This window comes from Phragmites australis, chromosome 22 (genome assembly GCF_958298935.1).
Source record: "Phragmites australis chromosome 22, lpPhrAust1.1, whole genome shotgun sequence".
In the NCBI taxonomy this organism is placed as follows: domain Eukaryota; kingdom Viridiplantae; phylum Streptophyta; class Magnoliopsida; order Poales; family Poaceae; genus Phragmites; species Phragmites australis.
In genome coordinates, this window is record NC_084942.1 from 19,009,452 (window position 1) to 19,026,881 (window position 17,430).

Genomic DNA, 17,430 nt, shown 5'->3' on the forward strand with positions numbered 1-17,430 from the left:
GGATTGCTTTCAGTGCCTCGAATGTCTTCTTCAGTTGGTTTGACATTGGCGCCTATCTGATTGATGTTGTTTTGTACAGACTTTGTCGGTGGGCTACCTCCATTTTTCAGTACTGTTGCCAGGCTTTTAAGTCCTAGGTGTTGATCATCTTCGCTTGATTTCTCTGACGACATATTCGGTAGTTTTTTATTCTTTGGGGATAGGATAGAAAACATAGGATGAGTTAAGATACAATTTAGGTAGATGTGTAATAAGATCACACAACCGAGAAACACACAACAAACAACCAACAAGAGCCATCACTAGAATGCAATCACAATTAATTTTTCATCACTATAATACGATAGAGAATAGGGGTTAGGGTTCATACTTGACACAACTCCTTGTGCAAGCCCTAATCTTGTCAGGGTTCTCCACGTTAAGTTTTGAGAGGACGTGGGTAAAGAGAAATCCAACAAGTTTTGTAACAGAGTGCCAAGGCAATGTAAGAGCAATAAGATGTAGATAGGGTAAGTAAGAGTTTTTCTTTAAATAGTTTGTAATAAAACAAGTATAAATAACATTCATGCTAAGGTCACGACCTACAGTCAAGTATGACTTTGATACCACTCTATGAGGACCCCGACCTCGGGTTTCCCTGTGCCTTCTGTATCAGTCCCTAGATCAAGTAGTTTATATGCGCAGAATTATCTAAAATGATATCGAACACATATAGAAATAAAATAATTACCTGAAAGGGGATAAAAGATAGTATTGTGGATAAGGATCCACGGTAGACCACAAAGACAGAAGAGCCTACAATGGAGCGGAGTGAAATAAAGCGGACAACCCCATCCCGAGAGGAAGACGATGGGGCCTGACAGGTGGGGTCCATGTGACAGTGAGCGCGAGAGGGAGAGAGAGAAATGGGAGAGCGGTGCGGGGTTGGGGCAGGACGGCGTTAGCCCAGCGCGGAGGGAAACCGGGCGTGCGCGCAAAGCAGGCTAGGCTAGGAGGTGGGCCGAGGGAGAGGGGTCGAGCGTGATGATAAGCTAGAAGAGGGAGAGAAGAGAGAGATGGGTTGGGAGGGGTGAGGATTTCGGCATGAGGGAATTTATTCTTTTATTTTTTTTCTTCCTTCTCTACTTTCTGATCCTTTTCTAATTAATTACTATACAGCTAAACATTTTATTTAACTGATTTATTTAATTAGGAAAACACTGGTAAAAGGGTCAACAAAGCCGATTTATTATTTATTTTCTTTAGAGATTTTTACATTGGTTATTTTCTAGGAAATTGGGTTGTTACATGATCAGAGCTCAGCCGATCCGGCAGAATTGATCGTTCGAACAGGGGATGTAGAAATTTGTAGATAGATGCCATTGCTGAATAGATGTTGAAATCGATAAATCGTTTAATACCCATGTCTATTAACTCCATCGGATAACAGGAGCCTCCTGACCACTGGCATTAGAAACTCCAGTGCCTTGATCCTATACTGTTTCGATACGCTAATCTGTGCTTACCATGACGCACACGACGGCGTGCATTGTAGCACAAGACCTAGAAAGTCCAATATGAAAATGGACGGTTCAGATTACGTGCAGTTGTAGAAACTGCACATGACCTCCGTCAGCTAGCTTCTAGCTACGAAGTGTTTGCTCGAGATTCATCATACACAGCGTAAATTATCAGCGGCTAGCATTCATTTTCAGTCCACAAGCAGAGCTGAAGACGCGCAATCATATCAAAATGTTCTTTCAAGAAAAATAAACTTTCCTAATTAAAGGTCCTTTGGGTTAAGGCTCCGACAAAGAAACAGAAAGTAATAACCAAAATTACAGGTCCATGCTTGCTGATGCTCTCTTCGTTACAGTTCATGGTGCGGTGAGTAAATGTAACTTCGAAGCTTGCTCTTAGCTCACGCTATCAAGTGTTCCTCCAGGTAAACTGACCAGCTACACCGAAAACAGCGACTTATGAATCGATCAACGTCTCTTCTTGCTTGCCTTTCCACTGTTTTTTGATGGGCTTGCGACCAGGTAGATAAATGCTCCAACAAACGAAACAACAGACACCAGTGCCCCGTATTTCGCCACGAGCCTCTGCATGGATAACAATTTCTTAGTATCCAGCTCCCATGAATGTTAAAAATCACTTTAAAGCAGCTTATTGAGATGGACTAGGAAAATTGATCCAAGACGAAGAAAAGAAAGAAATTACCTTAGCCTGAACATAATATGAGAGCAAATCCAGATTTCCACAAGTGGGTGCCAGCACCAGAAACAGCATGCAAACATTAGTATCAGAAAGAGATAAAGTAGTATGTGAATGGAATGACACGATTACTTACCCATTCAAACTTCTTTTCTGGAAGTCTCTCAGCAAGAATATCCAGTGGAAAGATGGGAGTGGAATAGGCCTCCTTCAACATAGAAAAATATCGATTTAGCAAAAAGGTGCTGAGAAATAGCAAAGGAAAAAAAAGAGAGAGGATAATACAAGATGCACAGCATAAGAAACACTACTGAAAAATGTACAGTAGATGTAAAAGACGAAACCTGAAGTGCAGTCTTTGTGGGAACACGGTATGTAATAATAGCTGGTGAACCCTGGAACCTTCCCTGTGCTTTGGTCTCCAGGACAAATGTATGAGAAGCAGTGGCACCACTAAAAGGGTAAAAGTAATGAAGTTATTTTCTGCAATATTGTACATGGACACACTTAAAACAGAGAAATGCATTACGAAATGTACTCACGGGTCAAGCCTTTCCAATGTCTTCGATTTCTCTCCAGAGACAAGTTCAAACGCTTCCGTTGGCCAAGAGTCATCATTAATGGTCACATCATAGGCAGTTCTGCAATAAGTTTTACAATAAGTCGATGCAGATGACTATGAAAAATATTTGGATATTGTCTTGCCATCATATGACTGAGAAAGGAATCTAAGTGAAGTACAAAAATAATGATAGGTTTTGGCCATGCAAGTAGGCAATGCGCTTTCAGAGATAAAAAAAAAAAGACAATCAAAATAATATATGGTACGATGGTCAACCTAATGGCATAGCAAAACCAATCCAGAAGCTAACTTCATTTTAGATCCTCAAAGTCGAAGAAGCACATCCTGTGAATTGTAACACATGACACATGGTTCACCCTTATCCGGTCTAAAGCTGATATCAGAGCGACATAGCCAAGTAGGAAATGGTAATTTAGAGCTTCCTTGTCTGATGAGTTCCCTCTTGGCTACTACTGATCTTCAGAATGAGTCAAATATTCCAAACTTGAATCTACCAGTAACCCATATTCTTTATATACTGAGTACTGGTGGCATAGTTTGTGTGCAGCTTAACTTTTTTATTTATTTCTACTTTTCCCTGTAAAAGACCTTCATTTTTTTACTTTCAACATCGTGGGATGCTGCATTTGGCTGGCGTGAGAAGTTTGTTTGTTGCAGGGAAATATTCATAAAGACTTGCAATTAAATTTCAGAGAAATGGTTTGTTGTAATTAAAGGTGCAGCGCACTTGTAGAATTATCCAAGCCTTACTGATAGTGATAGAGCTAAGGTGTAATAATTTCAGAATTGAACTGGATAATCCTGCAATGACTATAAATCTAACAAAATAACCTGTGAAAGCCAACAAGTCTACTCCAAGCAGATTGCATATTCAAATTCAAACTAAAGCTCATCAAACATCATTGGAACTGTGGTACAACTACAAGAGAAAGCAGTAGCACATGGTGATGCCTTCACAAAACATTTATATGCAGGACAAAGGGATTAACTTCACTATGCGCATTGACATGCAGCCAAAATTCTCATTTTTATAGGTGATGTAATATCTAACATAACCAATCAGTCAAATTATAGGAGTGCTTAACTTGTAGATCTAGCCAGATAAACTATAAATTTGTGACACTACAGGATATAGCAAGATAGCTTTAGATTAGTAAAGGAACACAATCTGTGATGTCCCACACTAACAACTAGTAAACATAGAGTGCATGCTTCAAATTTAAAGGTACATCTGATCGCCTTAACCCTTAAGCAATTTTGTCTCATCAGGTCATCAGTTTTGCAGATAAATAGAAAGTGCATTCCCTTTTGGCCGTGCAGACCAAGGGACAAATGCTATTTAGTTCACAGGTAAATAAATAGACAATGCGCTAGTTTCTGCTTGAAAGCAATTACCAAGCTCTTGTGGGTTGACAGCATGTTTCGTAAAAAACCTTACAAATTATAATACCATTGACCGACCATCTGCTGAGATAACACCAAAAGATCTAGACTCTAGTAAGCTGTAGAGGTTTGGCAATTGACACGCTAGATTGTGTGATTTTCCACATGAAGTCTATGATCATGTGTTTCATGCTAAGTTGCCCTTGCTAGTTGTTTAGCTACATAAACAGAAGCATGCACCACATAAGCTAGAATAATTGATTAGTCCGCAGTTATGAATAACAAGCTCTAGATCTAGCAGTCAATTGAGAGCATGGGCAACATGATAGACGGGAAGGGGTGCTGGTTTGCTCCCGTTTCCAGCAGGGGTTTGGGGAGAATTGGGGAATCTATGCGCAATTGAGCAGGTAGCGTAAACCCACAATAAATAAGTAAACTAAATCTCCGCACTGAGGTTTAAGAAGGAAACCTCACAAGACTCCGGATCCCCTGAACCCAAGACCCAGATCCAAGAGAAGGTAGTTTCAAAACTCCCAGATCCCCGGCTGCTGGTTGCAGGAATCAAGTAATACTACCACTAACAAAAAAATCGAGATCGGTGGTAGGGGGTGGTAGGGAGTGGTAGTACTGACGCGGATCCCTGGTTGTAGAGGTCGAGGGAGACGGCGAGGCGCTCGACGCCAGGCTTGGGGCGGGACAGCGCCACCTTCTTGTGCGCGACGATGAAGGGCGCGTCGGCCGCGGCGCCGCCGGAGGGGAGGGTCGCGGCGAGCCCGAGGAGGAGGGCCAAGAGCGCGAGGGACCGCGCCATAGTGCTTCGCCTTCGCCTCTCGCTAGGGTTCGGGCTTCACCTGAGTCGGGGGCGCAGCAGCGGAATGGATCTCGTCTCGCTCGCTCGCTCGCTCCTCTCTGGTAAGAGCCCAGGCGCGTGACGACGGCGTGAGGCTGCACGTGGGGCCCACCACGCAGGACCTCCCCATTCTCAGCGACTGCGTGAATTGCTTTGCCTTTCAGTTTCCGACGGGAAAGGCCGTAACTCATCTATATTCTCTTTATTTCGTTTCTTTTGCTGATTTTTTCTTTATTTTTATTTTCTTTATTTTTTTTATCTTCAACAGTTTTACTTAAAAAAAAATTGTGAAGAAAAAGAAGAGAATACCGTCTTGAAAGGAATGACTCTGAGAATTTCTTCGTGACGAAAATCCTGAAAGAAAACCGTAGGAGCGCTAAAGAGAACGAAAATTCTTTTACGACGAGAAATTCTGACGGCAATCCTGAAGGAAATCCTGACCGAAATCCTGATGAAAAACCGTTGAAGCGCTAAAGAGAACGAAAATCTCTTTACGATGAGAATTTCGTCCGTGACGGAAATTCTTTGGGCATAGTCTAAGAGCCGCATAGTTCCGCATAGGAAGGCGTTAAGGCTGGCTGGATCCAGTGAACTGTTGTCTAAGAGCTATTGGAGTACTGTCAAACACGACCTGACAATCCGATATGAGTTTTTCATAAAGCTGAACTGATCACAATTATGGCCCAATAACATAGAGTGAGAAATTAAAATGACATCTCAGCTATTACGTCAACAGAGAACATGAACAACGAAATAACGAGGAGCATGGCCGACTATTAGCTTGCGTCCCCATGCTCTTCAACATATCGTTCACCGCCATTTCGAGAGGAACATGAATCCAGACGGAGACACCATGCCTCAATAGCCCTCTAAAGATTGAACATAAACATGAACACGTCAATGTGATAGACCAACTTAATGCGCGCGACAACCAGAGTAGACGGCCGAATGCACGGCCACACATACAGATTGGTTGAGTTCGTGACAGCACCATCCCCACAGCAAAGCACAAGGCTGCCCATGGACGTCAGCTGCTTAAGCCCTTCGGTCTGGCGGCACCATAGCAAGGCATGTAAATTGGTGCTATCTTCTTTTGGAGCAACCAAACTAGGAGCATCAGAGAAAAGATGAAAGAAACAAGGAGATCACCTCGACTTCGAGGTAGCCCTTCTCATCGGATTCCCGGGAAGCTCTGAGGGCGTCCTTGTCTCCAAGAACGTCCTCGAGCAGCTCCTCGCTGCAGAGGTAGCGGTATATGATGGAGCTTGGCGATGTTGCGCTTGGCGGTGCAATCCGTGCCTGCGCAAGAAGAACGAACCAGTCAGTCCAGTACTCACGGTACCTGCATCCGTTGGGTTTCCGTCCCAAATGGAGGGAGTTGTGAGTTGAGCTGGACAATTCTCCCAAACAGGAATGCGAGAGCGGACAATTCTTGATCGATCCGCTTTGTGGGCCCCACGATCCAGTGGTGAACACGTGCCCGGCCCAATTCCATGGTTTCTCACCCACGAGCCGACTTCTAGCCCATTTGGATGGTGACCTTTCCAAACTGGTGGATGGAGATGGCAATGGCAATGGCGTAGCGGGCAGACAGGTGTGTGAAGCGAAGCCAATTTCACTTTTTTTTCAACCAAACCAAGGTTTACGTTACGAGCTCCGACGGTAATCGAAAAAACACGATTACCACGGTAACCACTCGAATTTTTAAAATTTTTTGGATAAAATTCATTTGAATAAATTTAAAATTTGAAGAAAAATCGTGATTTTAGCTGATCGGTTGGACCGGTTACCGAGCGATTTTCTCGATTTATTGAGCGGTTTTCTCGAATTTTTTGCATTATCGGTAACCGCTCGGTTTTCTCGATTTATCGAGCGGTTTTCTCGATTTTCAGTGAAGTTAAAAAAAACCCAAAAATTATCTTAATCTTGTAAAATCAATAACTAATCCATCTGAGGTTCAAATAAAGTGAAACAAATTTTGTTGGTTTCCTTGTAATATGATCTACATGATAAAAGTATTTATACTCATAAAAAAGTTCAAAATTTTCTGTGAGAAAATGTATTTGTTAAACCAAGTTAAATGCATAGTTTACTCTTTGCTAATCCAAAAATCATGAAATTAATTTTGTTAGTCTTCTTACATGATCCTATGTCTTTTAAAAATACATGAACTCATGAATTAGTTATTGTAACATGCATCATTGTGTAAATGTGTTACGACTAGATTAATTCATAACTGACCCATCACACCTCAAACATTAGTGAAACCACTTTTTTTAGTTTATTTATACTATGATTTACGTAGGAAAAATAATAGTAGACGTTAAAAAGTTAATTACAATGCTGTTTCTTAACATATCCACTTTATGCTTGTGAACTTTGTAAAAATTATAGAGAAATTAATAAAACTCTAAATAAAAGTGAAATCAATTTTAAAGATCCTCTTAAGATATGTTCTACACAAGAAAAATATATGTTTACATGTTGAACCCTGAACCAAACATGATTTGGAATTGTTAGTGATTTAATTTATATTATGTCATTTCTTTGGCAACCAAACACAAATAATTGGTATTGAAGAGCTTGTGCAATTTCTCTTTGGATTTGCATTGGAGCTGAATTCAATTCATTGAAGGCTATTCAGATATCCAAACGGAACCTTATATTTACGAGTTGTCACAACAATGTAGGAATACTTGGTGCTTTTGCTTGTAGAGTTGAATCCCTCAACTCCAATCTCACTCTTGTGCTCTCTCTCTCACACACACTTGTGTTTCACACAGTCATATCATATCATGGAAGAACTCACGAGTGTAAACACACTACTATAAAAAAAATGGTATCACTGTCGGTTAAAAACTGTATTACTACCGGTTTTTGAACTGGCAATAATTAAGCGACAGTGATAGTCGGTTACAGAACCAGCAGTGATTGTACATATCACTGTCGGTTCATGTAACGAACCGACAGTGATACAAAATATCACTGTTGGTTCTTGACCTTATCTACAGATTTATATACTTATCACTATAGGTTCCAGTTACGAATTGGCAATGATACTCAATCTAGAGAAAAAATAAATAAAATTTAAACAGACATGCAATAATTTAATTGAGCTTTATATTACTGATCTCTAAAATTAGAGCTTTATATCACATTAACCTATAATTAAATCACTAAATCCATTATTCTACACCAAAAACAAAAGCATGCATGTCAGCGTGCAAAACCCCCTAAACCCCGCGCACAAAAAACCCTAAACACGCGCGTCGCGTCTACTGGTCAGCCACGATGATGAAGAAGTAGTAGTCGTCGTCGTCGTCATCCTCGTCCTCACCATCGTCGTCGTCGTCGCCAACCTCATCCTCCTCCCCGGCCTTGTCCTGGTCCTCCTCCTCCTCCTCTTCTTCCTTCTCCTCATCTGAGCTCGACCGGGGCCTCTTCACCTTCGGTTTGTCGAGGAAGAAATCCCACACGATGTCGTCCTCGGAGGGTGACCCCACTAATTCGCTGGAGTTCGAGGTTTGCGCCTCGTGCAAGCTCTCCGGTGAGGCCTCCGCCTCATCGTCGGACAACAGCGTGGGTGTGGGTGGCTTGGCTGGAGAAGGTGGCGGCGGAGTGGCCGAAGCGAGAGAAGAATTGCCCGGATCCATTGTGGCAGCGGCGTTGGAGGGGAGAGGGTGAGAGCAAGAGTATTCAAGTGTGAAATATTTAAAGATGCTAGGGAGAAAATGAGCAGGCAGACGCATGAATTCGTAAGGTTTTTGGGGTATCACTATCGGTTTATAAGTACAACTGGCAGTGATTGCCATTATCAATACTGGTTATTAAAGACACGTCTTTTGATAAACTACCGGTTCTTGCTGGCTTGATTTTGATTATTACTATCGATTCTTGCTGGCTTGATTTTTATGTGCAACTTGAGCTTACGAATCAGCAGGGATAATTCTTTCTATAGTAGTGACATAAGGCAAAAACACATGTAGCGGTGAACTACATTTTCCTGTTCTCATACTCTTGTTCGCAAATACATACAATTATGTTCACACACACATCGTACTCTTGTTCTCTCTGCAAAATACACGTGTATTTCACACACACAAGTCATGGAGGAAAAACATATGCGCTTTACACCACAAGGTGGCTGGAAACATAGGCAAGGAGAACTAACTCTTTCCCCTTGTCTTACTTTTCACTTGCACATAGGCTAACACCACTAAGACACGAGATAACTTGAGAACCAAGCTTTGTTTGGGTGGTTGGTAGAAGTGGTTTATCCTTTGCTCATCAGGGACCAAATATAGGTTTGCTTCTCTTATGTCTTATTAAGACGAATTTTTTTTTATGATAGATGACGTATCTGTTGATAGCGAGACGTCTATAGTGACTTCGTCAATCTCTAAGCTCCGCATATTTGATCATCAGTAGATACTATATGAGTGAGTGTATGCGTGCGTATAGTGATGTGAGTGTGTTCGTGCGTATAGTGATGTGAATGTGTTCGTGCGTATAGTGATGTGAGTGTGTTCGTGCGTCTGTGAGTTGTACTTGTGTTTTTTTAAGACACTGAGATAACTCACATGTAGAGGTGAAAACATGATGGATATTTTCTGTCCGCCCGACCGATCGAAGGTTTGTGAAGAAAATATGTGATGCAAATATGATTATTTGACATTATCCATATCCGACTCTGGATCCAAGAAAAAAAAGATAGGATATAAGATGACTAGTATCCGTCCGAAGTATCCGAATATTAGGCGTTACAAGAAAGCTTATTATGATTTCACTTAAAAACATGATAATATATAGATAGATACACATCCGTAAGTATATAATACTGAATGCTCTTGTTTTCACATCTCAGCGATCAATTTCTCTGTGCTCACTTTGATTGCACACTTATATTGTTTAATGTGCTGTGTAGGGATGCAAATAAAGTGAAAATTTTCATCTATCCGGCTAACCGAAAGCTTACGGCACTATCCGTTCTGACTTTAACTTCGAGAAAAAAATAGGATATGATACAGGATGAGAAATAATTATCCGATACTATCCGCGTTCGACACTGACTTCGAGAAAAACTATAAAATAAAATACAGAATAAACTATATCAGTTCATATCTGATTTTATTGCACCCTACTCACGTGTCAAGCTCAAGCAACAACTCAATCCACGATTCACTTCGCTACACCTTGTGAAGCCGTCCACTACCTTTGATCCACGATAGATCCACGTGTCACCATCCGTGCTATACATGCATGCATGCATGCACACACTGTTATGAAACAAATCATAATGATTAATTAGACATCCATTAAGAAGAGATGCTTCTTCGAAAAGATATAAACTTATCTCTTTATTTTGTATAAATCTAATATGTGTATAATAAAAAAAAAAATCACTTTTCACTCTCTACTTCGACTGTCTAATGTCTCGTTTCATTTATACTACAAGACACACATCTGGGCCTCCTGAACAAACTCAAGTAGCGCATATGCATGCAAGATATGAAACCCCCTGATTCTCTGTGCATTTCTACAAAATACAATATTCCTGGCACAAAACAATTGTTCCGAGCCGGTATGAGCAAGGCCGTCCGGGGAGCATTTGCTATATTTTTCTTTGAGAAATTCTACTATTCGTCATCGAATAACCACCGATTCTACGATTTGCCATCAAATAAATTTTGTTTACTTCTATACCATCGAATAAATGGTTTGGTTCCTTATACGCCATCGGTTCGTTTGTTTTTTGAAGAATTCCGAGATTGCCCTCCGTTGGACTCATTCAGCTCATTATGAACAGTACTTGAGAGCTAAAAAAGTAAAAAAAATATGTCGATTTTTGTGCACGCTCTATAATTCATAATCAACCCATTTTAACTGTATTCACTAAAAATAATGTGTAAAATTCAAACTAAAATTTCTCAAAATGTGCTACTTTTGTAACTTTTGGCAATTTTTAAGCCTCACAAAAATTTACAAAAAATCTGAGAAAATTTACTAATATTCCTCTAATGTGATGTAATAATTTCTAAAACTATCTCCCGTGGTGAAAAAGTGAGTTCTTTGTAATGCACGGTATTACAAAAGTAGCACATTTTGAGGAATTTTAGTTTGAATTTTACACGGTATTTTTAGGTGAATACAGTTAAAATGGGTTGATTATGAATTATAGAGCGTGCACAAAAATCGACATATTTTTTTGACTTTTTTGAGCTCTCGAGTACTGTTCATAATGAGCTGAACGAGTCCAACGGAGGGCGGTCTCGGAATTCTTCAAAAATCAAACGAACCGATGGCGTATAAGTAACCGAACCATTTATTTGATGCTATAGAAGTAAACGAAATTTATTCGATGACAAATCGTAGAATCGGTGGTTATTCGATGGCAAATCGTAGAATTTATCCTTTTCTTTTACCGGCCCATTAAACCTATACTAGCCCAATGGTACAATTATAATCAGTTTATTCTTAAAACCGACTGCTTTAATTATTATTATAGACAGTTTTAGAAGCCGACTTTGATAATATTTAATTATCACAGTCGCTTGAGCACAATTGGTTTAGAAACCGGCTGTAATATAGGTTCCAAACGGACTACGTATGATCTCTCTGTAGTAGTGATATGATGTGCATATATGAACTTTTCGAAATATCCAAGTGCATAAATCCAACTTAGATATAGATTAACCTAAGTTCAAAATTGTATTTCCAGCATGTTCATCATACGTACTATGACGACCTTAGGGGTGGCTACGACACCCATATTCTAGCATATAACACCACGTACCGGCGAGTGGGACGGTGACAATACCTTAGATGAAATTAGTGGTCCGACAATTCTTTTAATTGATGGGGTTTCTTTCTTGTCTTAGCTCTAGGTGAGCACTTCACGTATGTAGGCTACATAGTGAACCTTAACTATCCCTTTCAGGCCGCAGAGATATTCGACTCGTCCCAATCATGACTCAAGAGGGTAACGCAATACGTACTAGTGTCTCCAACGGCAGCGGCAAAATGCCTCGTATCAATGTGTTGATTGCCACGTCCGTCCTTTTACCGATCGGAAGCGGGAGGAAAGCTCTCCAACAGCACCCGTATCAATCGGCACTAATTGCCACATCTGTCCTTTTACCGATCGGAAGCGGGAGAAAAGCTCTCCAACAGCACCCGTATCAACCGGCACAGCGATACGGGCATCAGACCTTGTCCGGCAAATTTGCGGAAGCAAAAGTGAGTCTGTATTACTATAGCTAGAGGATGACTGTGGATCCGAGGAAGGATGGAAAATAATGGAAGGTAGAAAATAGGTAACTGCTGGAGATAACAAAAATAAAGAATATTATAATAGTGTTAAAGGATACTGTAATAGTATTATAGCGAATGAATTTTTAGAGTATCTGCTGAAGATGGCCTAACTCCTGCATCTTCCCTGCCCCGCGCTCCCTTCTTCCTCTTCCCCATAGCTACCCATCCACACTCTTAAAATATATGGGCTTAGCCCATTATATTTGTATAATTTCAAATAACTCTTAAAAACCCACCCACACGAGGGAGATATGTTTCTTTAGTTCACTTTACTAGTGGATGTGAATGGAGATCAACTTAAAAGGTTTTCTCTCCTCCACTCACTTAGCATGTGTGGATGAGAGGACTCGAAGAACACAAGCGCGTGCTCGCTCGTCACATCGCACTGTGGCCGGGGTGGGGGCGGAGGGCGCGGGCACGCGGCACCTGCGTGAATGGTCCGCTGAAATCGGGTCCAGTTCCTTGCGTAGATGCGGCCTCCTTTTGTGGTTTCATTCTTTTTGCTGCGTGGGCAAACAGATAAATATATGAAATCGTGTTGGTCAAGACTCCGATCGTGACACGTCCCAACCACGCGGCTCTCCCTCTATATATATTTGCCAGCCGTCGCCACAAAGAAGGTACCGCATTCGCACTTAGGGTTTTGCCAATTTCTCTCTACTGCGCCATTGCACGAAGACTGCTCCATCCCACTGCGCCGGCGTGCACCGACGAACGGGAGAGCAAGTCTTCAGAACCCGTCACTTTTGGGATCCTGCACCGGGAGAGGATGAATAAGGTTTTTGGGAAGCGCTCATCGTGACTGCTAATGATCTGCTTCCTCTACATCATCGTGTGCTACTTCATCTACATTGCCACTGTCGTCACCGTCTGCTACATTGAGATCAACTTCGACTACTTCATCTTCATCATTGCCTACTGCATCGACATCACAGGGGCTTCTGCATCTCACGCCGCTATCGAGTATGTACACTGCAATCCTACTTGAGTGTTTAATCGAGTGAACTAGTCGATATACTACTTGAGTGTTTTAGTCGATACATTTCTCGAGTGAGCTAGTTAAGATCCTTCTCGAGTATCTAGTCCAGGCTGACTGGGGTTGGTCGAATTCTAGTCGATTCTACTCGAATCTTATCGGGGCTCGTCCAAGCTAGTCGATAATTAATTATCTACATCTATTCATGTTCGTGTTACATTAGAAATTCAATTAAATTAAATCTGAAAGTGCTATTATTTCCATCACACACCACCCCCTACCGGTCTGCATCCCCATGACTGAAGGCGCTGCCCTTGGAGCCTTGTCCAGTCACTACAACACCACTTACTGCCGCCACCTCTTGCGGCTGCCGGTGCCTTGTTGCCTTACTACACTGCCCGTAAGGACCGCCACCAGCCCTCCACTCACTAACCTCCCCATTGTGAGTTCGTGACTCCCTTGCCCACCGCCTTGCGCCACCTCCCATGACCGGAGGTGCCCCCGCCACCTCGCCCTCCACCTCCACTCGCCGCCTGACCGGCCTCCCTCTTGGCTAGTATAGACAGGATGAGGAATAACCCTACCGTGAACCTTAAATGACCCTAACATCCATCTCGTGCCTGATGTCATTCTCCATAGTCGGAGTTGTTGGGGACGGTGGTATTGCATTCGAGCAAACATTCTACCGCCGACGTAATAGACTTATTATTCTATTTTTTATTCTTTCAAAAGAAAAGTCATCCACTCAAGGTCATCAATGTGATTGATCTCTTTCAAACTCTATATTGTTTGTGTAGTAATCATGTAGCAGGTATTGTGCTCATGTTTCTGTTGTCAAGTCATGGGGAATGTTTAGTTAGAAGTCTGCTCATATTCAACTTATAAGTTCACTTTCACGGCGCGTGTTCCATCAAAAAGTTATATGATAATGCCAAGTTTCTTGATGCTTTAACTCAAAAACTAATTTTGTTCAGCAATATATATTTGATATACTCGTTACATCACTCTCTTCCCACATTGAGAAATCCTGTAGCCTAACCAAAATGATCTAATGACTCAAATAAGAATATGGTTAGCCAAAACTAGACCTTGTGGCTAATGATCTAAAATTGAAGCCATCTGGAATATCTGATCAGTACGTTTTCTCTCTGGTCCCTGTCACACACTAGATGACAAGAAAGCACCTTTTAAACCACTGTATCTATGGATGCTAATTTTTTTCTTCATTACCATAAGCTTGCTTACATGCCTCCATCTGTATACACAAATCAAGTTTCTTGTTGATGGCTGCGCTTCCTGGCTGCACCGTTCTGTCTCCGTATCATATCATCCTGTACTATCCTTGTCGTACTCCTACCGAAGAGCAGCAAGTCGAGATGAGAGCCGTGGTCTTATATATGAACTTTTTGAAGTATCCAAGAGCATAAATCCAACTTAGATATAGATGAACCTAAGGTCAAAATTGTATTTCCGTACATGTTCATCATACGTGTACTATGACAACCTTAGGGGTGGTTACGACGACCATATTCTAGCAGGTAAAACCACGTACCGGCGAGTGAGACGGTGACAATACCTTAGATTAAATTAGTGGTTCGGCAATTCTTTTAGTTGATGGGGTTTCTTTCTTGTCTTAGCTCTAGGTGAGCACTTCACGTATGTAGGCTACCTAGTGAACCTTAACTATCCCCCACGACTGAAGGCGCTGTCCTTGGAGCCTTGACCAGTCGCTACATCACCACTTACTGCCGCTACCTCTTGCGGTTGCGGCTGCCGGTGCCTTGTCGCCTTACTACACTGCCCGTAAGGACTGCCACCAGCTCTCCACTCACAAACCTCCCCATTGTGAGTTCGTGACTCCCTTGCCCACCGCCTTGTGCCACCTTCCATGGCCAGCAGCACTCCTGTCATCTCGCCGCCCTACCCTCCACCCCCACCCGTCGCCTGACTGGCCTCCCTCCTATCTACTATAAACAGGATAAGGAATAATCTTACCCCGAACCTTAAATGACCCTAACATCCCTTTCCTGGCTGATGTCATTCTCCATCGTCATAGTTGTTGGGGATGGTGGTAGTGCGTTCGAGCAAACATCAAGGTTTCACTTACCGATTGGGGTTCGGTTATCGAGCCCATCCGGTAATCGAAAAATCGCGATTATCGCGATAACCGCTCGAAATTCGGTTGAAATTTGGACAAAATTCATTTGCTAAAATTTGAAATTTAGTCAAAAATTTGTCAGAACCGTCGCAATTTATCGAGCGGTTTTCTCGAATTTTCCGCATTGTCGGTAACCGCTCGGTTTTTTCAATTTTCAGTGAAGTTCAATAAAAAATCCAAAAAATAGCTCAATCTTGTAAAATCAATAACTAATTCATTTGAGCTTCAAATCAAGTGAAACAAATTTTGTTGGTTTCCTTGTAATATGATCTACATGATAAAATTATTTATACTTATAAAAAAGTTGAAATGTTCTGTGAGAAAATATATTTGTTAAACCAAGTTAAATGCATAGTTTACTCTTTGCTAATCTAAAAATCATGAAACTAATTTTGTTAGTCTTCTTACATGATCCTATGTCTTTTAAAAATACATGAACTCATGAATTAGTTATTGTAACATGCAAGATTGTGTAAATGTATTGCAACTAGATTAATTCATAACTGACCCATCACACCTCTAAAATTAGTGAAATCACTTTATTAGTTTATTTATACTATGCTTTATGTAGGAAAAATAATAGTAGACATGAAAAAGTTAATTATAGTGCTGTTTCTTAACCTATTCACTTTATGCTTGTGAACTTTGTAAAAAGCATAGAGAAATTAATAAAACTCTAAATGAAGTGAAATCAATTTTAAAGATTCTATTAAGATAAGTCCTACACAAGAAAAATATGTGTTTTCATGTTAAGCTTTTTCTTAACATGAGTTAATAACTGAGCCGCACGCTTCAACTTTTTTCATTTTTTTTAAAACTTCCTCCCTATAGAATATGATTCAAACGATATTATTTTTAAAATTTGTTTTTACAGAAGGTCTTAGAATTATGTCCAGTTTGTTTTATGATTTTTTTGAATTTTTTCGAATGTTTTTTTATTTTTTCGATTTTTTAATTCAAATTCGGTTACCGTTCGGTTTTTGAAACCGGACCGGAGCGGTAATCTCGGTAACCGTGAATTTTGACCCGTTATCGTTGATAAATTAAATCCTGGCAAACATTCAACAGCCGATGTAATAGACTTATTCTATTTTTTATTCTTTCAAAAGAAAAGTCATCTACTCAAGGTCATCAATGTGATTGATCTCTTTCAAACTATATATTGTTCGTGTAGTAATCATGTAGCAGGTATTGTGCTCATGTTTCTATTGTCAAGTCATGGGGAATGTCAACTTATAAGTTCACTTTCACGGCGCGTGTTCCATCAAAAAGTTATATGATAATGCCAAGTTTCTTGATGCTTTAACTCAAAAACTAATTTTGTTCAGCAATATATATTTGATATACTCGTTACATCACTCTCTTCCCACATTGAGAAATCCTGTAGCCTAACCAAAATGACCTAATGACTCAAATAAGAATATGGTTAGCCAAAACTAGACCTTGTGGCTAATGATCTAAAATTGAAGCCATCTGGAATATCTGATCAGTACGTTTTCTCTCTGGTCCCTGTCACACACTAGATGACAAGAAAGTACCTTTTAAACCACTGTATCTATGGATGCTAATTTTTTTCTTCATTACCATAAGCTTGCTTACATGCCTCCATCTGTATACACAAATCAAGTTTCTTGTTGATGGCTGCGCTTCCTGGCTGCACCGTTCTGTCTCCGTATCATATCATCCTGTACTATCCTTGTCGTACTCCTACCGAAGAGCAGCAAGTCGAGATGAGAGCCGTGGTCTTATATATGAACTTTTTGAAGTATCCAAGAGCATAAATCCAACTTAGATATAGATGAACCTAAGGTCAAAATTGTATTTCCGTACATGTTCATCATACGTGTACTATGACAACCTTAGGGGTGGTTACGACGACCATATTCTAGAAGGTAAAACCACGTACCGGCGAGTGAGACGGTGACAATACCTTAGATTAAATTAGTGGTTCGGCAATTCTTTTAGTTGATGGG

General features: G+C 40.8%; 1 protein-coding gene and 1 pseudogene across 1 annotated transcript; both read right to left on the reverse strand.

Annotated features, from left to right (window-relative positions):
* Positions 1-1,724: 1,724 nt before the first annotated feature.
* On the reverse strand, positions 1,725-5,091 carry LOC133905161 (uncharacterized). Its single transcript, XM_062346885.1, has 6 exons — positions 4,795-5,091; positions 2,739-2,837; positions 2,541-2,649; positions 2,333-2,404; positions 2,203-2,208; positions 1,725-2,084 (listed from the first exon to the last, which is right to left on the reverse strand). The coding sequence occupies exons 1-6, from the start codon at positions 4,971-4,973 to the stop codon at positions 1,968-1,970; spliced, it is 582 nt and encodes a 193-aa protein (XP_062202869.1). The 5' UTR covers positions 4,974-5,091; the 3' UTR covers positions 1,725-1,967.
* A 645-nt stretch (positions 5,092-5,736) lies between these two features.
* On the reverse strand, positions 5,737-15,210 carry LOC133904576 (probable inactive shikimate kinase like 1, chloroplastic; annotated as a pseudogene).
* Between the last annotated feature and the right edge of the window lie 2,220 nt (positions 15,211-17,430).